At 36.2% G+C, this 27938-nt stretch overlaps 1 protein-coding gene across 6 annotated transcripts in view; it reads right to left on the reverse strand.

Annotated features, from left to right (window-relative positions):
* LOC121410598 overlaps positions 1-27938 on the reverse strand; it is a 46064-nt gene continuing 18126 nt past the window's right edge. For all 6 annotated transcript variants that reach the window (XM_041602797.1, XM_041602798.1, XM_041602793.1 and 3 more), the window contains 12 exons: positions 27627-27810; positions 21151-21251; positions 20633-20810; positions 11398-11561; positions 9506-9578; positions 8607-8898; positions 8125-8337; positions 6484-7178; positions 5970-6163; positions 5183-5315; positions 4244-4342; positions 1-3463 (listed from right to left, as the gene is read on the reverse strand). In XM_041602797.1, the coding sequence (XP_041458731.1) occupies positions 3374-3463; positions 4244-4342; positions 5183-5315; positions 5970-6163; positions 6484-7178; positions 8125-8337; positions 8607-8898; positions 9506-9578; positions 11398-11561; positions 20633-20810; positions 21151-21251; positions 27627-27810 (2416 nt within the window). In that variant the 3' untranslated portion in view covers positions 1-3373. The remainder of the gene's footprint in view (positions 3464-4243; positions 4343-5182; positions 5316-5969; positions 6164-6483; positions 7179-8124; positions 8338-8606; positions 8899-9505; positions 9579-11397; positions 11562-20632; positions 20811-21150; positions 21252-27626; positions 27811-27938) is intronic.

Here is a 27938-nt window from a genome sequence, read left to right on the forward strand (position 1 = left end):
TCAAGTACATTCAGATTTATTGAAGACTTCTTTTTCCGAGAAGAAATGCACACTAGTACACACAAATTTATGTCAATCATACTTGAACACATTTCTGAAAATGACTTGGTACTGTTCCACATAATGATTAACAAAACCTATCTGTAAGCAAATGGATATCGAAAGGCAGTAAAGAAAACAATGACTTATGTCAATATATACATCATCTTGGAGGAAAAATGGAATGAACAAAAAATACATGTATATGTATGAGGTAATTATCTCTCTTGATAACTTCTTCATAGTTCAATGTTCTTTATGAAAAACGCATTTGTGCAGTTGACAAATTTACTAAGCCAATCACATTCAATTATTTTCTTAGTTTGAACAGCAGACAGTGAAAACCACTTCATTACTGACAATTCATGAATGTTTCAGCCATTAATATTCAGCTTTGATTAAACATGCAAAATAGTACTTTTGACGTGCATACTTTGAACACTGGCACAACAAAATCTTGGAAACATCTAACTTTCTTGTAGCAGAAATCTTGTTATATCAGGTGTAATACTTAAAGTCACCAGTCCATTCACTGCCATTTACGTCATTAACAAAAACATAATTAGTTTCAATTAACTTTTTACATAATGATAGCACACAAGCAGATAAATTGTGAATATTTCACAATTTGGTCGAATGATAAATACCAGAGGAAACGGTATTGATATAGTCATAGCTAAAATTGTTCATAAACAAGGAATGCATTGTATATTGGGAGGGAGGGATTTTTTTTCTAATCTCATCACTTCAAACTCAAATCTACCCTGAACAAGTTGATTAGAACAGGCAGGGAAAAGGTGTTTTTAAAATGAAACGTATTTCTCTTTTTTTGGGGGGGTGCACATAATAGTTTAATTCACAAGACAGGTGATGTGTTGATGAGGTGGTCTATGATGTCATACACTATTTCTTCTGTATTTGATTATATGAAATAAATTTGTTATAACAGTGATACCCTTGATTGTATCACAATAGGTTACAGCAATCCACATGTTCATGGGACAATCCAACTTGGATTATCATGTGGAAAAAAATTGAAATGTGAAAAATGGCGAGTGTGCATACCTGCTGATTCGTTTGTTAAACTGTTTTGTTAATTATGCAAAATTTCAAAATATTAATATTTTTTCTTTCATTTTATGTTATGATAATTTGATGTAATTTTCAACTTTATAAGGTAAAAATATTCTTGATTTCTTCAAATGGACCTGTTCTATGGGAACTGCCTTTGAAACTGATTTCAGCTCCAGTTCTCTACAAAACATATTTTTCTTCTTAAATAATGTCATCAATTTCCTTTTCAGTCCCTTTGGCTTCCTTTTTGGAAAGCTTGATCTCTCGAGATTACTAAACCATAAGAATAAATCAAATTATGAGGATAACAGTTGAAAATGAAATAGACCTAGCAATTAGTGAATCAAGTACTGGCTTACAACACAAAACTCACATAATCATTAGGTTAAATATTCTCTGAAAATACAAAACATTCAAAACAAAGAGTAAAACATTTAATTGATCTCCACCAACATGTATTTTGGCACTTTGACGTTTTGATCACCGTGTTTATGCTAAACATAAATCAATATATTTATATAATACTGATAGTCTCTTTGCATAACCTTTTTGGAATGTTTCGGAGAGACTTTTTTATTTACATTATTCATTCAGCCTCTTCACTTTTTACTTCAGCATATTTCAAACAATCTCCATTTCAGTCAACATAATGGAATAAGCTTGCATCCTGAAAATATAGGTTATAAAAAGGGGTGCAAATTATTCTTGTAGGTCACAGAAATAAATGTAGTTCTAATGCATTCTCTAAAATAATGCAACTGCTACTTTAAAGAGCACAAAGTGCTAAAATAACCATACTAATTTTTCCCACTGATGGTCTCTGTGCAGACGTTTCAATAGATGTAATTTATAATGCTGGATCCCAAGAAATTTATTTGGAAAGAAATTAGCTCTGGAAAATCTGTATATCAAGTCAAGAATAAGCCTGCATGCTCCATACTATCCAAAATCCTTGTTCTCACTCTATTCTAAAACTAAAATTCCTGTCATAACTTGTTCCTTTAACCCAAACATTCAAAGCTTATTGCGAGGATGGAAAAGCAATTATCCATCTGGGGCTTTTTCAGAAAGAGTTACATCTGTTGTAACTTTGCCACTATGGCAACTACCATGGTAACAGGGTTCAGCAGCCAATCACAATCAAGGTTACCATGGCAGTTGTCATTATGGCAAAGTTACAACATATGTTACTCTTTATGAAACGGGCCCCAGTTCAGTCAATTAAAAGTGGCTGGAAACATTGGACTTGAAATTCAGATTTTACTGCAATGATGTGTATATCCTAAATTAATGAAAGAGTAAATATCAGAAACAACCGTCATGTGACAGGACAGCATTTTGAAGAAGTTTACATTTCACAAATCATTGAAAATAATCATAATGTTCACAATGTTATAAGGCCCAAATACAAAGACCAGTGATATACATAAGAATATCTTTATCTCAGAAGCAAAGGCATCTAGCTACATAGCTACACATTCATCATATTCATCTGATTCCTACAAAACAAAGATATTCAAACTAATACCCATACACTAAACTAATCTTAATCTAAAAGCATGCATGATGATAGGCCTACTGCTCTACAAAGCAAATGCAATTATTTTTTCATTTAAACTTTGTCAAGCCAAGACATTATAAAGAAATGTCCGAGTTCAATGTCTTATTGAAACACATCAGGAAAAAAAATCACATAACTAAACGTACTACGCTGTTTCTATGAGTATCATGTTTGATCTGAATATAGAAAAATAAAATACCGGTACAGTATGAAACATGATTTTCAAAGGTAGCAGTTGTTTTATTCATGTTGTAAAAAAGTAATATCGCCAATATTTCCAATCAATACAAAACAAAAATGAAGCTCAAAATAATACAAAATTTGCACCATTTTTAAAAATGCAATACCAACAACTATTTGAATGGCTTTGTTAATACATCAAGTATATTGTCATCAAACTATTCCTTATAGACAAATACACAAAAACTTCATTTACTTAATATTTTATACTGAACTTTATACTTTGGCACTTTTGAGTTGGCAGAATTTGACACTTTGTGAGTTGGCAATTTTGTACATGTAATAACAACAACAAAAATCAAGGTGAAAGTTCAAGGTTTATTGTTTCTAATTTTCTCAGGACTTTGTTAAATAAAGCAACTGAAAACCTAGGACACAATTTATAGAAAAGAATGAAAATGCACACATATATACATTGATGTACGGCTTTCAAAGAAAAGACTTGTAATCTGTGGCACTTTACTGCAGTCTTGGAAAGTCTTCTGGAAAGAGAGTGTGTTTACGACAAACCGGGCATGTCCCTTCCTCATTCACCCATGTCTTGATACACTGTATAAAGAATACAAGGAAACAGGATAATGATAGATTCCAGCAGAATGTGATTATGATGAATTCAACTGATTTTTTTTTGTAATGAACTAAGCAGCAGGTATCTATCCTAGACCTGCAAACAAGTGAATACTGAGAGGATTAGATTACTATGATGTATGAAATCAACATTTCCTCATCACATTTTAATCCTCATTTCATTCATCCAACCAAACGAATTCTTTCATAAAATTTATTGATCTTAAAATGACCCATAACCTTGAACTTATGACCTGCAACTCATGTCCAGGTTTCATGAAAGAAGCCCTTACACAATCTTATAACATATTGGACAAAATACAAGCCATTGGTAACTTTAGGATATAAGTTATGACAATGCAAAACTTAACCTTGGTTAAGATTTCAATGTTGATGCCCCAAAAGTTCATTGACCCTAAATGACCTCTGACCTTGGTCATGTGACCTGAAATCTTGCGGATGATCAATGATAATTGATTAAACTTCGTATTGCTTTTAATAATATGCAGGCAAGATAAATATTTGAGTCAGTTGTATAAAAACTCTTTTCATGGAACTTTCCTATTGTATGGTGATTGTCGGGGATGCCACAAAGTAAAGCCCCCAGCAGGATCCACGGGCATTTCAGATGGATGTTTAACTTCCCAAAATGGCACCAAATATGCTTTGTCACTATTAAAGCATCAAATTAGCTACATTCTGGAAAAACTGCAACACTGAAAAAATAGAAATCAGAAATAAAGCATCGCATTGCATACAAACCTTATTGTGGAAGTTATGCCCACATTCTAGCTTTCTCTCATCTGGATCACCATACAGATCATATTGACAGACTGCACACATACCAACTATCTCAGAATCCTAGAATAAAACAAAATAGTTACTCAATTGTAATAAATTCATTTGAAGAATTCTGAAGTTATACACTGTGTTACATGACGAAAACCTCCATTTGAGAACACTATACCCCAATTTCCCTAATCAATTCTCTTCTCCAAGTACGACAAACCCACTGCCCCAAACAATAAAGTATCAAAACACCTGTTTCTTGACCTCGGTCCGAAGATAACACAACAGCCCGAGCGCAAAGCATGCCGCCATTTTATTTACTTACTTTCCTTATTTCGAGGTCGATTTTCTTCATTCAAAATTGAAAATGGACTAACATTGGATTTCTGAATACAACATGCCTTTGAAAACGTGATTAGATATTTCATTCCGAAGGTCCTACTACAGGCAGAGAAGTCTTACATAATAGCACAGCTGTTGTTTATCATTTCGTCCTTGGCTCAATGCTCATTTACTGGCCTGTGGAGGTAAAATTGAGGCAACGGGGATTACCTGGCCAAGAAGGGTTTATCAGGGCTTGGAAATGTTATTGAGATTTTCAAATGAAAATTGGGGCAAAGAACCGCAGTTTGCAATCTGAACTGCGGTCTTTCTCTAAATGGGGGTTTGACGTAATGAGTGTACATAAACCCAAAACTGCTAAAAAAATTTGTTTTAAATTCGCAGTCAGCGACCAAAATCCAAGAGGGGTGTGATTAGTATGATTGTAAAACAAGATATATCATTCCCTCTTCAATACATTATCACTCACAGCTATCCAAACCCAAAATAATATAAAAAATAAATCAATAACACTTGAAGAAGTGCAAGTATTCAGATGAAACCTATATAACGAGGGATAAAAAAACAAACCTTTCTCTTCTTCTTCTTTTCTGCTCGGGTGAGGTAACTGCTAGCTTCTGAGATGATCGTCCCCATGGCGATACCACTGAGACTTCCGTTATGATCCAAACGAACCTGTAGAATAGAATCCGTCAGCTCTTTCCTGGAGTAGAAGACAAATAGCAGTGGTACAATAACCAATGCAGTCAAACCTGACTCAAATGGGTCTTCCAGGCAAAATAATAAAAATTCATTACAATCGGATGAAAAAAAAAGTTATTCAATCTGAACACTTAACATCATTTCAGTGAATGTCTTATGCAAGTCATCATGATATGTATGGTATAACTTTTTTTTTCCCAAGCCAATTTTGATGAGATTTTTTTAGCATTTTGCTAGTTTATTTCTACTATATTAATTCATCTCATATCATTTTAAGCCCTGAGTACACAATTGAAGTTTTCTTTCCATATCACTTTGATATTTTTATAGAAATTTCATATGAAATTAAAAGAGGAATGCACATTCATACAAAGAGACATCTGCATTCTCCATAAATTAGCAGGATAAAGTTACCCAACTTCTATAATAATTTGTATATATTCATTAACACATGAATTCTATAAAATCCATGTGTTCTAAATTCTTCTATATTGTATGAAACAATTTGTACATATTCATTGACACATAAACTCTACAAAATACATGTGTTCTAAATTCTATAAAAACAATTCATATATATTCATTTACACATGAATGTACTTAAAAAGATTATAAACTGAATTCATATAACATACTACCATTGCTATCAACCTACCTGGTCATATTTTTGAACTGCTTAGAGAGATAGGAGACCAGTTTATCCAACGAACCCTGCTTTTGAGGTTGAATAATGCCCTGGGGAGGTTCATTTGGTTTGGTGTCACGTGACCCAGTCAGGTGACGGTATTCTTTGATCAATTGTGTCTGCTGTTCTACAAGATTCAGAGCTCTACGCTTGCGCTTGTTAATCTAGAAAGATTAATAAAAAAATTGGAGTTTTCTTTAGTGTCTTTATTGGTCTACATCAAAGATATCTCACATGAATATGAAATACTTTACTATATGAACATAATGGATATTAAGTGTAGATGTATATAGCAACTGAGGATTATGTCTTTGACTTCTTTGTACCTCATTATCCACACTTGGATTATTCTATTGAATGTCAACATTATAAATCAGCAATCCAGGGTTGTCATGTCCATTTCATAGCTTGCCTTCATTCTTTTACCAATTACTGCTACATATATGTCTTAATAAAAAGAAATTTCGGCAAAGACAAGGAGTACCTTTGTAGTCCACCTTTCACCACTGCCTTCACTTGAAGCTCCTCCACTCTGCTCCTCTTCAGCACCGCGATGATATGGCATCCTCAGCTGACGAGATCGGAATCGAGGCACATTACCTGTGCCACCACCTTGGGAGTCATCTTTCTTGGCAGAGGTGGCTTGCTGGGCAAGTTCCTGACCAGTAGAAGGTCCATTTGATGATTGCAAACTTCCTGCTCCTCCTCCAAGGCTTACAGATCTGACCTTGGCAGCATTGATACTCCCTTGGGATTCAAGCAGAGCATCTCCTGCACTGGAGGGACGTGGTCTGGAAGCAGATTCTGTTTGTGCATTGGCTCCTGCCACAGCTCCAGCAGGAGACCCACGCCTTGATCCAGGCGGACGGGACAAACGCTCCATTACTCCAGCTGCTTGGAAGGTAAACTTGGAGAGGCTCCCTGCAGTGGAGGCCTGCTTGGATCCAGATGGACGTGAAAGGCGTTCCATGACTCCTGGTAGCTGGGAGGTGAGCAACGGTGATGCAGAACGGGAGTTGGAGACGGAGGATGCCCTACTGGTGGAGGTAGCAGTTTCACTCAAAAAGGGGGCAGCATCTGGTAACTCGGGAGTCTTTGTTCTCACACCAACATCCATAGCCTCAACAGGACCTCTGCATGACTCCATAGTAGGGAATACAGGAGGCTGTGTGCTCATTCCTGAAAGGAAAATTACTCATTGATTAACAAAAGATGATAGAAACAAGCCAAATCAAACTACAAAACTACACATAACAGATCTAATTTCCTGTACAGTTATTTGTCAAATAAGTACACATCATTTATAATGACTAGTTCAAATAAGGTGCAGCAATACAAATCGCAGCAATATTTAGTGCACAATGTCAATGAATTATAAGCAGTGAGATGTTGAAGAGGTAGGAAATTAATATTTTTTTCTTTTTTTGCTTACCTCACAACAAAAACTCCGGGCTGGGGCTTTAAATACAAATATTAATGAATATTATGCAGACTGACCAATGGCATCCTAAAATAAGCCTCGGCGTCATAATGAAATAATGATTGTTTTCTCAAAAGAAGTATACAAAGACAATATGCTGTCCTCAAGGAAATAAAATGCCTCGATATATTGGTTACTATTTTTATACAAACTTGAAAATGATAGATTATCATGCTTAATAACAAAATTAATGTGACTTGTGAAGCGCCAATCCACTCTGTAAGAGTGCTCAAGGCCCATAGAGAGCTACGAGTTCAATAAAAGAGTTTTCAGAAGATTTTTAAGTCTTGATAGAGGTGCATTTTTTATGTCTTCAGGAAGGCTATACCACAAGGTGGGGCATGCATAGGCAAATGATCTTTCCCCCAAGTTTTTGAAACTTTTGGAATAACAAGGTAGCTAGAAGTGGATGAGCGCAAAGACCTACTTGGTCTGTAGTAATTAATAAAGGAAAGACTGTATTGTGGTGCTGATCCGTGAATAATATGAAAAGCAAGCAACAAAATCTCGAAGAAATCCAATTGAATTCAACATGCATTGCTTCACTAATCTAGGCAATAGCCTGCATACTGAAATTTCAGCTGCTCTTAATCTATGAACAGCTGAGTAAGAACTACTAGTATTCCCTTTTTAATCTTTCCATACCTGAAGTGGAGCGAGGTTTACCACGCCCAATACCAGCAGGTCTGGTCATGCCACTCGTTGGAGCCATCATCACTTGGTCTGGTACACTGGTAGTATGGGCATCCATACCTTCTGGCTGCTGTGTGCCAGTGATATCCATTGGGGTAGGGATCTGGGGTTCCGTAAGACTTTGGGCCGATGGTGGCCGTTGCACGTTTGATGTTGGAGCACTCACTGCATGTTTTGAATAAGTTTTTTGAGAGAAAAGATGGAAATTTATAGGTTATAACTGCCTAAAATTTATGCTTAAGCTGAATTTTTGTTTGAGATACAAGATTATGAAGCTTTGATGCAGTTTCAGGTAAACATTGACTATTTTCTAAATATAATAGTATTAGTTACACAGTTTCCATAAGAGCTTCATAATTGTCAAGGGAATGTTCCCATGACTCAACAGCTTAATTATTACAATAAGAAAAAAAAAACAAAGAGAATAAGTTAACCTTGATTCTGTGGGGTGGTATCTGTATCCATGTTATCCAACCAATCATGAACTTGACTTTGCGAACCCAAATCATGCCCACCAGTCGTCCTGTCAAACTGTGGTTGACTAGGAGGAGTTACTGCAGCTCCACTGCCATACACTTTGGTGGTATGTTGAAGAGAGGACATGAAGTTTGCTGCTAGGAGTGCCTTAGGAGCCTTACGTGGTACCCTCCTTGATACTTTCCCAGGGGCACCTCTCTGGGTCTGAGCTTGCATGTAGGTCATAGAGAGATCATTACCTGCAGAAACCTGAACATTTAGTATCAAGAACGTAAAAAGGAAAGGCAAGTAAGATATTAGATTTTAAGAATGCTCAGCAATTATTCATATAAGAATTAAGAATAATTTTCAATGAAAAAATTTTTTTTTTGTAAATTGAAGGTATGAATTGCCTCAAATATGTTGTGATTTTCACCCTTTAACCTTATACACAGAATGAAAAGAATCACAGAATGGAAGGCATTATCCTGGCTCGTAAATACACACTCATGCATATTATCAGGTTCTCAGTCTTACTTTCTATTTTCCTCCAAGTTCCTTTTCTTTCCTCTTCACTTTCTCCCTTCACCACCTCTCTCCTTTTCCACCCTTTTTTGCCTTCCTTAAAATCATTTTAGTAAGGCATAAAGATGATCCCATCACCCCCTACAATCATCATCTACATCATCACCCCATCCCCCTATCATCATTGACATCATTACCATCAATCATCATCAACAGTTTTTCATTCATCACGATCTCCTTCATTTCCATTATTGCCATCTTTGTCACCAACATCAAAGTTACCGCCACCAATCATTGTTATCATAGTTGTTATGAGTACCATCACGACCATCATCATTTAGCTTCTCTTTACCTGTGCATTAGAGAGTCCTGGTGGAGCTTGGGTTGCGGCTCCTGCAAGACCTGGGGGAACTTTGGTGGGTACACTGTTAAAACAGAGCAAAGAGTTCAAAACAGTAAATTTTATGGTGTTATGTTATACCTATGAGACCAAGATATAACGATCAATATCAAATTGACAGGCACGGTTAAGATACCTGGTGAGAGAAATATAACAATCAGCAATTATCTGAATTTGAAAACGTCATGAATTTTGGAATTTATTTATTAACAGTAGAAGTTATCTACTGTTGGCAAGGAGGTGGGGGTATCCATCACGTCAAATGGAATATCAAGAGGACATTCAGTTTATAGATTCTGGAGAGATAAACTGAAAAGAGCCAGACAGACAAGTAAATTAGTAGGATCTATGTTTACTCAGTGTTGAAGCACTTAGAACCACATACACCATCCAAAGGCATTCCCACAGTTGCTTCTTTGAGTACTGCGACATTGTATAGACTGTGGGAGATGGTGAATCTCAAACCATTGTGTATCCTTATTAAAGTTCAATTTCCATGAATTATCTATCAAGTAAATATCTTTTATGTTTTATCTATATTCATGAAATATGAATAACCCTCAATCATTTACTATACAAAAATATATATGTCAACATATATGGGAATACAATTTTCATTGCAATGCAATACATTAGACATCATTTCTCATATTTGATTTGAAATGATGACACTTTCCCTGAGCTTGATAAATTACAGTGTAACATAGATGTGTCAACTGCAGAGGTGGAGTAAGTTTAGAATGGTGTAGTGGAGTCCTGTTGTGACCAGCCGGATTTAACCATGTTCAACATTGGGATATCTTAACTACCATTGATGGGCCACCACAAGTGTGACAAAAAAATATCAAGAAAAAGACACATATTTAAAGCATATTTTAAAGAACTTGACTGTAGTTGGGTCAAGTATTTTCATTCGCTTTCCTTTCTGTTTCCAGTAGGAGGTTGCTGAAACACTTAAACTTTGATGTTGACCTGAAAATGACCTTTGACCTTACCATTTGACCTCCAACTACAGCATAAGATGCAGGTCCCCTAAGTACATCTACCATCCAAGTCTGGTTGAAAAGTGAGTTATGGTTGCGGAGTTATGTGTCATAAGAAAATCTTGCACTTCAACTTTGACCTGAAAATGGCCTTTCACCTAACATGTAACCTCTGACTACTGCAGCACAACATGCAGGTCCCTTAAATACATCTATGATGCACCATCCAAGTTTGGTTGAAAAGTGACTTACAGTTGTAGAGTTAGGTGTCATAAGAGAGTCTTGCATGTAAACTTTAACGTTGACCTGAAAATGACCTTTGACCATACCATGTGACCTCCGACTGCAGCATAACATGAAGGTCCCCCAAGTCCACCTACCATCCAAGTTTGGTTGAAAAGTGACTTACGGTTGCGGAGTTATGTGTCATAATGTTTGTGACGGACGGACGACATTTGGACCCCTACAAGTCTCGCCTTTACCTCTGGTGGGCGAGACAAAAATGTTGGTAAGCCTTGTCTCATCACACCTCCATATTCTTTACAGATTAAAATAGAAAAGCTCATTATTACATGTACACATTACAAGCGTTGGCTCCTAACTGAAATTGCCAAATACATTTTGCTTACCAATAAAATGCAATTTATTAGATTCACAAGAAACACATGTTTCACAAGATGACTAAAGTTTTGTTCCTGTGACAATTGCTTCCGTCTTAGTTTCTCATAAGGATTGTGTTAGGTTTCAGAAATTTAGGAGATTAAGCTTTGTAATGTTAGTGTTCAGGTTGTGTTAGATATTTCGATGGGAGCAATCAACACAGGAGAAACTGTCATGTAATTATTTCACCCTTATACCAACCTGGTAGGGGCCACAGGGATAGAGGGGTTTACCTCTCCAGCACCCATCACTCCTGGGTGTACAACAGGCATAGAGTGATCTATGAGGGTGGCCTGGGATGGTGTAGCCAAGCCAGTTACAGCAGGATTGATGTAGCCAAACTCACCAGCCTTTACTGGTGATTGCTGGCAAAGAAAATATTTACAAGCAAGCAAGCACACAAAATAAAATTTGTTTCACTACAAAGCACTGCATGCATGCATTAGATTATATGAAGCATGAAACCTGAATAAAGCTTTGGTAAATGTTCAAATGTGTGAATTACATTGAACTTTAATTCAAACCACTATATAAATCTTCAATGAATATTCAAGGAAATTTTAATATTATAGTTGATCATATTTTAGGACCCTTTGTGTGCAATTTTATCATTTTCAAAGGCAGTGATATCTTGAAATTTTGTTTTGTCAATCTAGGGGTGGCCCATGAGGGAGAAAGCTTTCTCCCATAGGCTCCTGTACAAAATTTGAAAACTGAGGGGGGATGTGTGTCCCCCCCCCCCCCCTCTTCCCGGATCATCGCCAATGATTCCTTGAAGTACTCATCTTACTGATTTAGTACTTGTATAGCTACATGTATCTACCAATACTATATCCTGCAATATTTGGTCCATTCTATGACTGAGAAATGGTTGTACACCAAAGTGACAACAAAACTCTTTACAGGTACTCAATTTGACATTTTGAATGTTTTACCCATGTTTCAAAATCTACCTTTGTCAAAACATGTGTTTTATGATTCAACCTTTATTTTATATGAAGAGGAATTCTACCTTTGACAATAAATCATCATTTTTACCAAAACTTTATACAAGACTCAACTGAGACACTGCACACATAATAGATATTAGACATGGCAATCAGAAAAGAAGAAAATGATAATCAATCAAATAAGTTGCAACTGATACAAATTCAAATAATTCATGTTGAAAGTGGTCAAATGAACAGAAATCTAGAGTCAATATCAGTTTTCAATATAAATCCACTCCAGGTTTAAGATCAATATAAAGCACAATATCATGTTTCAAGAAAGAAATGATCACGTTTTAGAAAATAAAGTTAATCAAAGCTGTTATTTCTTAACAGAAACAATTGCTGAAAATATGGAACAACATATGGAATTCTCAATTACTTGATATTGGACGTCTTCCAGTGCAAATCATTATCAAATCCTTACTATTTATGGAAATAATTGCTACAATATATTTTTGCCAAGATCTAATGAGAGTGTGTAAAAAAAGAAGAAAAAAAACTCTCATCAGCTTTCCATTGGGGTGTGAGTGACCGACTACAAATTAAAATAGCTAGGTTAGCAAAAATAAAGCTCCAATATTTTGTACAAAGTACACACAAAGCTGAAAAAAAAGCTTAACTCTCACACCCCTGATTCACAGAATAATTTTTAATAAACCATTTCCGAGTTTAGAATTAATACATCTATGAATAAACATTGTCTACCAAACCAAAGCATCTGAAATGTAGAAACCACGAAAACTGATGGACACAAAAAAAAAAGGAAAAGAAAACCCAGGCAGAGATGCAAGCAAAAATATCAAATAATACATTATAAATTACTTGCGCACAACAAAAAAAAAAAAATCATTCATCACATAAGCTATGCAAAAGAAGAAAAGAGGAGACAAAGAACAAGAGTAAGAAAGATTCAAGCTCTATGCTAGAAGTAAACCCCTCAAAAAAAGTTTGGAAATCTGAGTTTGCCCATTAATTTCTCCCAACTCCCAATTTTACACAATGCATATTTGAAATCATTCAAAAAAATCATTTGATTCTCTTTAAAAATTGCACATTAATGATGTGGAGCTCATCCGGCATCTCGCAACAAAATTTAACACAATTTTAATTTCAGCCCCGTTGACACTGTAGTGTATTATATCGGTGACATGAATTGAGGGTATAGAATTGAAATTGATGAAGAAATGACATAGAAGCATTTTTTGTGATCTATGAATAAATTTCATATGAATTAAGCATTAATAATTATCGGGGACGGGACAACTCGGACCACGGGACATCTCGGACCGCGGGCCGAGTTGTCCCACCCAGTACGAGATTTTTTTCCACAAATTTGCGTCTATTTTTCCGTAATTTCGAAATTTCTTGTAAAGATTTTCTAGAGATATGGTCTGATGGTAATGTTCTTCACTTTCTATTACTTTTTTTTCGCTGAAATAAAAAAAAAAGTGTAATTTTAGGCGTTTTTCGACAGCTCGCGATTCCCATAGGCGCGCGTGTATTAACTGTGTCTGTGCTCGGCTCGGCCCCGCTCAATAACTGACTTGATTTTGTGATCATTCATCTCCGTAGCTCGGCCGCCTAAACTGGCGGGGTGGGATTTAGCCCGAATCCACAATGGAAGTGGGCGTGCAGTCAAGAGCTGAGCTTGACTGAGTGAGAGAGAGTGAACTAGAGTTTGAAGCTTGGCAGTGTCGTATAGGCTCTGCCTTTTTTTTGTAAATATATATTTTTCAATTTTTTCTATATTGATTTTCCCTGGTTTCGAGCTCTAAGATTGTAATGATATAATTATGCTTCAATTTCTTTGACTGAGTGTGACTGTGGTGTGGATGTTTGAGTTGCTCAAAAATAAGTTACGTGGGTGGGGGCTCGGGGCGATTTCACTCTTGCCCCCGAAATGCGAAAAAAATATATTCGGGGTGTAGCTGTGTGGGCATGCCGGGCTGAGGCTAGCCATCAATAATTTTTTTTTTTTCGGAGAGGGGGGGGGGGGGCTTAATTTTTCACTTTAAATTGATCATTTTTAGGCCTTTTTTTTCCATTTTATTTTTAATATGGAATTTCCGTGGTGTAGAGTTGAGTTTTAATTAAGTTGCAATAATCAATATGCTTTAATTTCTTTGACTTTGAATGTGACTGTGGTGTGGATGTTGGAGTCGAAAAAAAAAATACTTTTACGTGGGTGGGGGCTCGGGGCGATTTCACTCCTGCCCCTAACTTGATGCGAAAAATATTCGGGATGTAGCTGTGTGGGCATGCCGGGCTGAGGGTAGCCCTCAATAAAAAAAATGTTGGTTTTTTTTTTGGGGGGGGGGCTTAATTTTTCACTTTAAATTTATTATTTTTAGGCCTATTTTTTGTACATTTTATTTTTCATATTGAGTTTCCCTGGTGTAGAGAGTTGAGTTTTAAGTTGCAATAATTAATATTCTTCAGTTTCTTTGATTTTGAGTGTGACTGTGGTGTGGATGTTTGAGCCGAACAAAAAATACGTGGATGGGGGCTCCGAGCATTTTCACTCCTGCCCCCGAAATGTGAAAATGTTCTAGGTGTATCTGTGTGGGCATGCCAATTTCATTTTTAATTTTTATATTGAGTTTCCTTTGTGTAGAGAGCAGAGTTTTGGATATAGGGTAAAAGGGACGACGATTTGAGGGATGGCGATGATAGCATACCGGCGATAACGAGGGGCCGCGGGCCTTGATGAGAGGGACGAGGAGGTGAGAGATGGTGATAAGAGGGATGAGGATCTTTGATGACTCTTGATGAGGGGGGGGGGGATGATGAGAGGGACAAAGGGAAAGAGATGGAGATGAGGATGTGAGGGATGGCGATGATAAGGGGTGGGCCTTGATGATGAGAGGGAAGAGGAGGTGCATGAGGGATATAAATAAGAGAGATGATGATGATGACTCTTGATAGGAGGGGTGCATGAGATGGTGAGAAGGACGAGGATGTGAGGGATGATTATGGGAGGAAATCGGGGGGGGGGGGACGTGTCCCCCTACCAAAAATAGGGGGACACAATACCAAATGTCCACCCTACTATTTTTCTTCATGGAGAACAAAATAATGAATCATTCACAATTGAAATGATACATGTGTTTAGGACTAAATGACCTTTTATTATTGAAAACCCCCTTTTTTCTTGTCAATTGTTTTGGGGTTAAAAATTACCCTACATTTGGGCGATAACCTTTTTTTAAATGTTTGTCAACTTTTGCAGCCTGTGGTCCCCTCTACCTTTGCGGACAGTTTTGCGCCCAAGGGGATGATGATAGGGACGAGGATGATGTGGAGGGATGGGGATAAGGTGAATAGCCGGCAGAGATAGATTTAAGAAGAAAAATCCGTCCCACGAATGCCGCCATGTAGATTCTGTCCCACATAACCCAAAAATATGGCTTGATTTTTGTTCAAAATCATGTCATGTGATGAAAAATCATATTAGGCCCTACAAGTATTTTGGTTACATTGAAAGAAAATAGGGGTAATCCTTTTTTCCAATTATGAATAAATTAAATTCTTCATTCAATAAAAATGACGAATTTATGATTTTAAATTTAATTTCTTTTACATAGCATGTGGTTTTTCTTTTTGATTAAATTCATTTTATTGCTTTATTTTTCATCACTGTGCATGTCATGATTTTTGTCTCACCTGGATGGCAGAGTGAGACTATAGGCGCTGCTTTTCCGACGGCAGCATCAACATCAAATCTTAATGCTGTCATTTAATAACCGAAGGTTATTAAATGACAGCATAACTTATATCACTGAACATCCTGCAGCGAGTTCCAGGTCACATTATCAAGGTCAAGGGTCATGTAAGGTCAATGAACTTTGGCCACATTGGGAGTATTTGTTGAATTACAGTCATATCTCTTTATGTGTATTGGTATATTTCATAAGACATGGAAATAAGAGTAACCCAGTATCACTGAACATCTTGTGCGAGTTGTATATAGTAGTTTTCAAAGTCAGCACTACTGTTATATTGAATCACGTGATGCAGGTGAGACCGCCAGAGGGATTCCACTTGTTTTATTGTAGAGACTATACTCTTTCTCGAGAAAAAGAAATAACAAATAAATCATTTAAAGGGATGCTCCGGGATGAAAATATTTATATATGAATAATGTAGACATAGCAACATTCACATATCAAAGTGCTTATTTCATAAAAATCTGATAACAAATAGCGGGGTTATTGAATTCAACTTTAAAAAATTAATCTAATTTCACATAATAAAATACAAAGAACAAGTGAGGATATGACATCATGTATGAGGTTGCTGATTAAATATCCATGAAGAAACGCCAGACCTGTTTCACCAGAAAAATACAAATCATTCTTTGAAATGCAGTGATAATATTGTTTTTCCTTATCCGATTTTGATCAAATTTTTATTGTTTCTTTGCTCAAATCATATCATTATCAGCCTCGGGTTCCCCATTGTCACTTATATATAGCTCATTAATCTTGCCACAATTTGGTCCAGTTGTTCAAATCATCTAGTAAATACAATATATTTTACTAATTGCAGAAGCTTGTCTTAAGAGTCATTGAGAAGGTGATCATACCTGCAACTTGCATGATTAATGTAAATATATACCAAAAGTCAACAATTTTCTAACTGGTACACCTTAAATGATTTCATCCATACATGATACAAGGAACTAGAAAATGTAGATTGGAAAACAACACTAGGGCAACTTAGTTTTAGATACAAAGTTCACTTTCTAGAATGGGTGAAACAAAAACAACATCACTCCAAAGGAACTGCAAAAATTATTTGATAAAAACCAAACCCTCTTCATAGTTGCTATTTGCAATATTGTATTGACGACTCTTCTCCTGTTTTTAAAACCCAGACAAGAATGACTTGTTGTTACCCCCCCCCCCCCTCCTTGTACCTGTCATTTCTTTGTATTTTCCCTCTTTTTCTTTGTTTTTTTCTATTGATCGATGTTTCATTGTTGAGTATTGTCTTTTTTTATTCCAGTAATAGAATATAAATTTAATTGAAATGAGAGTGATGAACATAATGAGAAAGGGAGACAATAATAAGATAAGAATGGAGATAAAATATGATTTGAAAATATTACAATTTACAGAATATAACATATTATTTTCTATTTATTCAGAGTTCATAATTCATTTTTATTCAGGTTTGCATTTTAAATTCAAACAAGTTAATTAGGTGATGCATTTTGGAACAATACTAAATTAAATACATTTTACTTGAATAAACAATAATTGGTAAAAATGCAAAACATAAAACTTATTTAATTTGGTATTCTTTCCTCCTGTAAAAATTAAAACTAAATAATATGGACATAAGTTCTAGTGGCGAATCGAGGGAGGGGGCACATTCGCCCCCCTTAAAAAGTACTGAAAAGGCAACTTACAACATTTTTTTCTTTTTTTTTGCTTGTCAAATTTTTCCTGAGAAAAAATTACTGTGATTTGGCAGTAAAGACCTTTTGTCAAAAATTCCTAGACAAAATGCCCCCGGCCCTGTAGGGAAATTTTGGATCCGGCCCTGATTATATTTCAAATGGGAATAAGACTGAGTGGCCTAAAACTTGATTAAAAAATATTCTAAGCTGTATAGGGCAAGGCTTCAGTCTCCAAGCTCACGACTGTACAATATGTCCACTTCCATTGGCAATTGTGGCTGAATTCCATCCCGGCAGCCTGACATCCACCCTTGAGACCAAGAAATGAAATTAAAGAAAGTAAATCAGTTTTATTTTAAATCCTGTAAAAAATACAAATAATTAATTTAATTAAAAATCAAGCCCCCAAATAAAACACTTTTTTTTATTGAGGGCTACCCTAATCCCGGCATGCCCACACAGCTACATCCCGAATATTTTTCACATTTAGGGGGCAGGAGTGAAATCGCCCCGAGCCCCCACCCACGTAAAAGTATTTTTTGTTCGACTCAAACATCCACACCACAGTCACATTCAAAGTCAAAGAAATTAAAGCATATTGATTATTGCAACTTAAAACTCAACTCTACACCACGGAAATTCAATATTAAAAATAAAATGGAAAAAAAAGGCCTAAAAATGATCAATTTAAAGTGAAAAATTAAGCCCCCCCCTCTCAAAAAAAAAAAAAAAAAATTATTGATGGCTAGCCTCACCCCGGCATGCCCACACAGCTACACCCCGAATATATTTTTTTCGCATTTCGGGGGCAAGAGTGAAATCGCCCCGAGCCCCCACCCACGTAAAAATATTTTTGAGCAACTCAAACATCCACACCATAGTCACACTCAGTCAAAGAAATTGAAGCATAATTATATCATTACAATCTTAGAGCTCGAAACCAGGGAAAATCAATATAGAAAAAATTGAAAAATATATATTTACAAAAAAAGGCAGAGCCTATACGACACTGCCAAGCTTCAAACTCGAGTTCACTCTCTCTCACTCAGTCAAGCTCAGCTCTTTGCTGTGCACGCCCACTTCCATCGTGGATTCGGTCTGAATCCCACCCCGCCAGTTTAGGCGGCCGAGCTACGGAGAATTACGATGAAGAGCAGCGGACCGTTCATCGGTTGTTCGCTTCTTGCGACCAGAGAGAAAAAGGTGAAAAACTTGAACAAAATCGTGCAAATACACCAAATTTTATCCTTGTGATGAGAAAATGGAGGTAATGGAATACAACAAAGTCCATCTTCTGCGATAAAAGTGGTACTTTGAGGAGAAATGATCACAAAATCAAGTCAGTTATTGAGCGGGGCCGAGCCGAGCACCGACACAGTTAATACACGCGCGCCTATGGGAATCGCGAGCTGTCGAAAAACGCCTAAAATTACACTTTTTTTTTTATTTCAGCGAAAAAAAGTAATAGAAAGTGAAGAACATTACCATCAGACCATATCTCTAGAAAATCTTTACAAGAAATTTCGAAATTACGGAAAAATAGACGCAAATTTGTGAGAAAAAAATCTCGTAATGGGTGGGACAACTCGGCCCGCGGTCCGAGATGTCCCGTGGTCCGAGTTGTCCCTGATTCATAATTATCTAGTCAAAGTTTCTTAACTCTGTGTGGAAGAACCTTGGTGAACCAAATGTAGCTCTCAGATGGAACAAAAATAACCAAAATCAATCAACAAATGATAAGTAATTTTTGTGAGTTTTGAAAATACATGAATAAATTAGCATACTTAATGAGTTTCAAAATTCTATGTTGAAATTTTGTATCACCACCACGAGCTATCATATAAAGCAAACAAAATTGAAAATGTTCAACAAATGAAGAAGAAAAAACATTTTTTGTGATTTATGAATAAATTTTGCATAAATTAAAATAATTTTCCAGACAAAATTTCAAAATTTTGTGTACAAGTTTGGTGAACCTCATGCAGCTCTACCAGATGGAAGCAAAAAATTCAAAATCGGTCAAAAAAAAAAAAAAAATTTGTGAATTTTGAAAAATGCGCATAAATTAGCATATTTAATGAATTTCAAAATTCTGTGTAGAAGTTTTGAATCCCCCACCTAGTGCTATCATATAAAGCAAACAGAATTGAAATCGGACTTGAAATGGTGAAGTAGTAGCATTTTGAAATTGTGGACGGACGAAAGACGACGGACGCCACGCCACAAGCTCACCTTGCCCTTCGGGCCGGATGGGCTAATGATAACATGCTTGTTATGATCATGCCATCATGAAAATAGCAGGATTCATAAGTGTTGGATGAGGTCTGAATTGAAAAGCTGCAAAACGAGTAGAAATAGTCATGAAGGGTCAATACAGAACATGATTCTTTTGTCTGTGTCAATAGAAATGAAAATCCATTCAGATCAAGCCCCTGCTTCTTCATTTCTTATGTTTTGTTGTGGTTTATGTAGTGATGGTTCTGTGAGATAACATGGTTTGAGTCATGATTTTGAAATACCCATGCATGTTTGTTAGATTGTGCAGATGTGTGTTTGATTCCATGTTAATGTTGATGTAAAGGTGCATGAAAACAATTTAAAGAAACCAATGAGAAACTTACTCATCACCATGGAAAAAAGAACAGTGACTTTCAATATTGTGTCATTTTGCAACTTTTGAATTTTGACCTTGCCCCACATTTCAAGGCACTGTACCTTCATGTGAACCATAATCATATCATGTAGGGTATCATTTTAAAGAGAATTAAATGATATATTCATTGATATCAATTAGACATTGATATTTACTAAAAACCGATGAGGGATTATTGATCAAAGTCAGATTTCCAAACTTTTTTGAGGAGTTTAGTATAGAAATAGGCAAAGAATATTTACACACCTAGTTTTGCACTCAACAGTATATTTCACACATAACATATTTTTTACACCTGTCAAACAATAATACATTGCGATACATATGGACTCTAAGTTAGCTTTCAAAGTGGAATGGGAATTACAAAATATATTTCTTTATATATACCTTGTATGGGTTGAATGTCTCAACATGTTGGGTTTTTAGTGATGGGATGTCGGCTAATGGAACTTCTTGATGAAGAGCTTTGAGGGAGCTATAATAAGATGTGGCAACTTCATCAGTCTTCTCCTTGATGTACATCTGATAATCCATCCACTTCATACGCAACAGCTCACGATGAGAGCTGCATAAACAGCAATAATTATGTAAACAGTTGTTTTTCTGACATGCATTCAAGTATTTCTTACCCTGAAATCTAAAACCTACAATAATAGAAATATTAACATCACATCAATTAATACAATTAGAATATACTGACTTAATCCCCCCCCCTCCCCCAAAAATGAATAAAGACACTAAATAAATGAATAGAAAACAAAAATAAAATAACATTAATAATAATAAGTAATAAAAAGCTGAATCAAAATCATTTCTGTAATAGTAAAAATGTATTTTGAAATCATGAAGACTTTGGAAAGGAAAACTTATATTTGCATATGAGAATAGATGATGTCCTTACTTACCTACTAAGGAGTGAGTTACCATACATTCTAAAGATGTACTGACTTTCTTGTAGAGCTTTGTTGAGACTCTGCATTGCATACTGGTACTGAAGTTCTAATACCTGGTGTACAGGAAACAGAAAATATTCAAAATAATTGTGACAGCTAGGAATTATGAAATGACCATAATAAAGCCACAGACATACAGTTAATGGATAGATATTCAGGAATATTGTTAATTTGCTTAGTGAACAGAATGGGGGGGGGGGGGGGGACAATGTCACACAAACTGCTAACAATACATGTTCCACCTTTCCCATGTAACGTACATGTTAAAAGTTATGTTGACACATTTAAATTGATATAGTCCAGGATAGGCCCCATAGAAACTTGACCAAACCTTGTTTTTTTATATATACAATATTTTTTGATGGTTTCTTGTCAATTCGAGGGTGCTGATTACGAATCTGGATGATGCCGCTCGTGTAACCTTGAGCATTTTCCGCAAATTGGCAAAATCCAATATGGCCGCCAAGATATGCAAATTGCCCATGAAAACCCTAAAATTGTCCACACATGGGTCATGGAATGCATAAAATTGTGTAGTAGGAGTGAAATACTCTCTTAAAAAATAATTTTTGACAAAATATTTATTTTCCTGATATTCAAAATGGCCGCCATAGGCCACTGTATACTCTATTATGTACAATATGAATAGGGAAAACTGATTTTCGCAAAAATGAGCACTAAACTGCAAAAAAATCGCGATGTATGAATGAAGTAATATGCAAATCATCATTGCTAACGAGATATATCATTTATTATGTCATATGTGGGAACATTTCTGTATTTTGATATCTAAAATGGCCGCCACTGGCCCAAACAGTATTGCGTACAATGGCAATGGGGGCCAAAAAATTCACAAGAATGATCACTAAAATACATATTATTAAGATTAAAGAAGTAGAATACTGACTAAAAACATAATTGGTAACGAACTGTATTATTAATATGCCATGTATGTGATGAATGTTTCATTTTGATATTCAAAATGGCTGCCAAAGGCCATAAAAGTATTATGCACAATGAGAAAAAAAGAGCAAAGAAATCACAAGAGAGAGCACTATAATGCATATATGTGTGATAAATGAATGGGATACCATCTAAACACATATTTTCTGACGAAATATATCATTCAGATTTCAAGTTTGTGTTAAATACTGTATTTTGACTTTCAAAATGGCTGCCATAGACATTAACAGTATTATGTACAATGCAAAGTGGGAAACCAATATTTACAGGAGAGTGCACCATAAATGCACGCAATATTGTCCACACATTGGCTATGAAATGCATGAAATCATGTGGCAGGAATGAAATACTCTCTGATTTTTGTCAAAACATCTATTTTCCTGATATTCAAAATGGCCGCCATAGGCCATTATGTACAATATGAATACGGAAAACTAATTTTCACAAAAATTAGCACAAAACCGCACAAAATCGCGATGTATGAACGAAGTATTTTATTCAAATCATCATTAATAATGAGATATATCATTTATTATGTCATATATGGTGAATTTGCTGTATTTTGATATCTAAAATAGCCGCCACTGGCCCAAAGAGTATTATGTACAATGGCAATGGCCGGGGCACTAAAATGCATATTATTAAGATGAACGAGTGAAATACTGACTAAAAACATTGTTAATATGCCATTTATGTGATAGATGCGGTAATTTGACATTCAACATATTCAAAATGGCCGCCATAGGCCCTATATTATTTTATTATGCACAATGCGAATGGAGAAACTAATTTTCACAAGAGTGAGAATCATAAAATGCATATAACTGCGATATACGAGTAAAAATATTGTCTTAAACATGATTTCTGACTAAATACATCACATATTGGTCGTGGACGTAATAAATGCTGTACTTTGAAATCCAAAATGGCTGCCCTAGGTCCTAAAAGTATTGTGTACATTGTAACATGGGACATATAACATGTATAATTTTGACAGAAAAGCGGCTTGACTCTAAATATTGCTTATAATAATGAATTGTTATGGAATGGTTAAATATTGTCTCACACCTTAGTTTCTAACGAGTTACATCATAATGTTGGGTAATTAAGGTGATAAATGCTGCATTTTTAAATTGAAAATGGTCACCACAGTCCCTTATCCTATATTATACAATTTGAGTGGAGACAAATAATGTTAACAAAAAATAGCATATGGCAGCCATTTTGAATGTTGAAATACAGTATTTATCACCTAAATTACATAGGATATTATATATTTCGTTATAAATCATGTTTCCAGACAATATTTCACTCATACATCACCATTTAGCCAAGCAAAGCCAAATTCTGTTGAAATAATTTGTTCCCATTCACATTGTGCATAATACCATAAGGGCCTGTAGTGGCCATTTTTACTTTCCAATAACAGTATTTATCACCTTACTGGCAGAATAAATGATATATCTCAATAGAAATTATGTTTTCAGACAATATCTACTCATAGATCACCATTACGCACATTTATGGTGCTCACTCCTGTGAATATTGGTTTCCTACTTTGCATTGTACATAATTTTGTTAATGTCTATGGCGGCCATTTTGAAAATCAAAATACAGTATTTAACACAAACTTGAAACCTGAATGATACATTTCGTTAGAAAATATGTTTTTAGACGGTATCCCATTAATTGATCACACATATATGCATTATAGTGCTCTCTCTTGTGATTTCTGTGCTTCTCTTTCAAATTGTGCATTATACTTTTATGGCCTTTGGCAGCCATTTTGAATATCAAAATGAAACATTCATCACATACATGGCATATTGATAATACAGTTCGTTACCAATTATGTTTTTAGTCAGTATTCCACTCGTTTAATCTTAATAATATGCATTTTAGTGATCATGCTTGTGATTTTTTTGGCCCCCATTGCCATTGTACGCAATACTGTTTGGGCCAGTGGCGGCCATTTTAGGTATCAAAATACAGAAATGTTCCCATAAATTACATAATCAATGATATATCTCCTTAGCAATGATGATTTGCATATATTACTTCATTCATACGTCGCGATTTTTTGCAGGTTAGTGCTATTTTTTACGAAAATTAGTTTTCTCTATTCATATTGTACATAATAAAGTATACAATGGTCTATGGCGGCCATTTTGAATATCAGGAAAATAAATATTTTGTCAAAAATCATTTTTTTGGAGAGTATTTCATTCCTGCCACATGATTTTATGCATTTCGTAGCCTATGTGTGGACAATTTGAGGATATTCATGGGCAATTTGCATAATTTGGCGGCCATATTGAATTTTGCCAATTTGCAGAAAATGCTCAAGGTTACACAAGTGGCATCATTCAGATTCGTAATCAGCACCCGCGAATTGACAAGAAACAATAAAAAAATATTGTATATATAAAAAAACAAGGTTATGCCTCTACTATCCTGGACTAATAAGGCAAAAGCAAATTTTTGTCTCGCTCACTTATGAAAATAACCAGAAATATCATGATTTGCGAGGGCACGCAAGAGAATTATATCGAAACATTGTGAAATGACTGTGATGGTATAACACTTGTCATAGGAGCCTTGCATGTTTACTTTAATGTTGACCTGAAAATGACCTTTGATCTTTATACCATGTGACCTCCGACTGCAGCATAACATGCAGGTCGCCTAAGTACATCTACCATCCAAGTTTTGTTGAAAAGTAACTTACGGGTGTGGAGTTACAGTTGTCCTCAAAATTATTCATACCCCTGGTGGAAAAACATTCTTTGGTAGATTCTTTACTTGTAAAAGCTATTATGATGTAACTTTCTTTGTATCTTTTGTCTGCTTATTGCTATGCATGATTTGACATATGAGCTGGCAAGTCTTCATTAGCATAATAATAGATAGGGTCGAAAGTAATTTTTTGCACTTGTTCAGAATTATTCATACCCTTGCCAATACCTCAACAAAAATGTCCTTTTATGACAATGCGCATTATTTTCACTGTCTGGGAATGTGCTATTCTTTGTTCTATAGTTATTTCAAGATGTTCCAATGAATTAAATACCCTCTTTGTTAAACAAGCCATTAAACAATGATGGAAAATAGCATCTTTCTAAAAGGGTATAAATAGAGGAAAGCATTCTGGTAATTCTCAGTCTCTGATAATCATGGCCAAGAAGAAGGAGCTCAGTGAGGACCTACGGCAACGTCTTGTGAATGCCCACATTGAGGGGAAAAGGTTACAAGGCCATTTCAAAGCAGTATGACGTCCCTGTGGCAACAGTCCAGAGCGTAATCAAGAAGCACAAGAGGTACAACACTGTGAAGAACCTTAGTGGGCGTGGCAGGAAGTGCAAGGTGTCCCCTAAACTTGCCAGGAAAATCTGCAGAGAGGTCAACAACAACCCCCGGACCACAACCAAGGCCCTACTTGAAACGCTTGACCGGTCAGGGACGAAGGTGTCCCGGTCCACCATCGAGCGAGTCTTGCACAAAGGAGGTCTCCATGGACGCAGGCCTCGGAAGACACCGTTGCTCAGGAAGAAACACCTGAAGGCTCGACTGGCCTTTGCTAGAGGTCATCTGAAGCAAAATCCAAGCTTTTGGTCAACCATCCTGTGGTCTGATGAGACGAAGTTGAGTTATTTGGCCATATGGATGTTGAATACGTCTGGAGGAAGAAAGGGGAAGCATACAATCCAAAGAACACTGTGCCAACCGTCAAGCATGGTGGTGGGCACATAATGCTATGGGGATGTTTCTCTTCCAGTGGCACAGGGAACCTCGTTAGAGTCAAAGGAATCATGAAAAAGGAGGATTACATCCAGATCCTTGATGAGAACTTGAAGGAATCTGCCGAAAAACTCCAGCTTGGCCCCAACTGGAAGTACCAACAAGACAATGACCCAAAGCATACTGCCAAGCTGGTGAAGAAATGGTTCAAGGACCATGATGTCAACGTCCTAGAATGGCCAAGTCAGAGTCCTGACCTGAATCCGATCGAGAACTTGTGGCGAGACCTGAAAGTCAGAGTGATGGCTAGGAACCCGACCAACCTGACCCAGCTTGAGGCGTACGCCAAGGAAGAATGGGCCAACATCCCGCAGGAGACGTGCAGGAAGCTTGTGGAATCGTCTAGAAGCAGTCATAAAGAACAAAGGCTATGCTATTGAATATTAATGAAAGACATTGGACTCAGAAAACCTAGGGTATGAATAATTTTGAACATGACATTGTTTGAATATCTATGAAAAAATACCCCTGAAAAGAGAAATTTCTTGAATTGTGCATTGTTGTAATTCTTTCACTAGTAGGTCACACATAAATCATGGAGAAACTTTATAAAATGCATTCATTTCATCACAAACATGAAAAATCACAAATATCAACAAGGGTATGAATAATTTTGAGGACGACTGTAGGTGTCATAAGAGAGCCTTGCATGTAAACTTTAACGTTGACCTCAAAATGACCTTTGACCTAACCATGTGACCTCCGACTGCAGCATAACATGCAGGTCCCCCAAGTCCATCTACCATCCAAGTTTGGTTGAAAAGTGACTTACGGTTGCAGAGTTAAGAGTCTTGCATGTAAACTTTAACGTTGAGCAGAAAATTACCTTTGACCTTACCATGTGACCTCTGACTGCAGCATAACATGCACGTCCCCCAAGTCTATCTAACATCCAAGTTTGGTTGAAAAGTGACTTACGATTGCGGAGTTAGGTGTCATAAGAGTCTTGCATGTAAACTTTAACGTTGACCTGAAAATGACCTTTGACCTTATCATGTGACCTCCGACTGCAGCATAACATGCAGGTCCCCCAAGTCCATCTACCATCCAAGTTTGGTTGAAAAGTGACTTACTGTTGCGGAGTTAAGAGTCTTGCATGTAAACTTTCACGTTGACCTGAAAATGACCTTTGACCTTACCATATGACGTCAGACTGCAGCATAACATGCAGGTCCCCCAAGTCCATCTACCATCCAAGTTTGGTTGAAAAGCGCCTTATGGTTGTGGAGTTAGGTGTCATAAGAGTCTTGCATGTAAACTTTAATGTTGACCTGAAAATGACCTTCGACCTTACCATGTGACCTCAGATTGCAGCATTACATGCAGGTCCCCCAAGTCCATCCACCATCCAAGTTTGGTTTGAAAGGGACTTACGGTTGTGGAATTATATGTCATTACAGGTTTGTGACAGATGGACGACATTTGGATCCCTTAGTCCCGCCTTCACCTTTGGTGGGCGAGACAAAAAGGATATTAAAGAATCGTAAATATATTCTCAAGACATTACAACAGTGAGATCCAAAAACATTCTATTACATGTGTTATTTACCAGATGCAACTACTGAAAATAAACTTGATATCATCCTTAGTATATTTATCAAGAACTAGATGCCTTTTACATCTTATTACAGTTAAATCTTTTTAATCAATGCAAAGAAACTACACACCTTTTGCTCAGCAGATCTGGATCTCATCTTTAATAGCTTGTTCTCTTCCTCCATGACAGGATCTTTCTCCTGTTCCAGTCCACCTGTTGATGTACTACGGCTTCTTCCACTCTCCTGTTTCTTGGCTTCTGATTTCTCAAGATCCAAAAGCTGACGTGTAGTCTTCTCCAGTTCTTTGGTCAGACTGCAAATGGATATTCAAACAGGTTTAATTTCTTTCTTAAAATTTTACAAGCACAAATGCCGTAGTATACTTACTAATCAGTGCTTTAAGTAAGAAACATGGCAATTACTAATGAATGATGATGGCCA

The sequence above is a fragment of the Lytechinus variegatus genome, chromosome 3 (genome assembly GCF_018143015.1).
Source record: "Lytechinus variegatus isolate NC3 chromosome 3, Lvar_3.0, whole genome shotgun sequence".
In the NCBI taxonomy this organism is placed as follows: Eukaryota; Metazoa; Echinodermata; class Echinoidea; order Temnopleuroida; family Toxopneustidae; genus Lytechinus; species Lytechinus variegatus.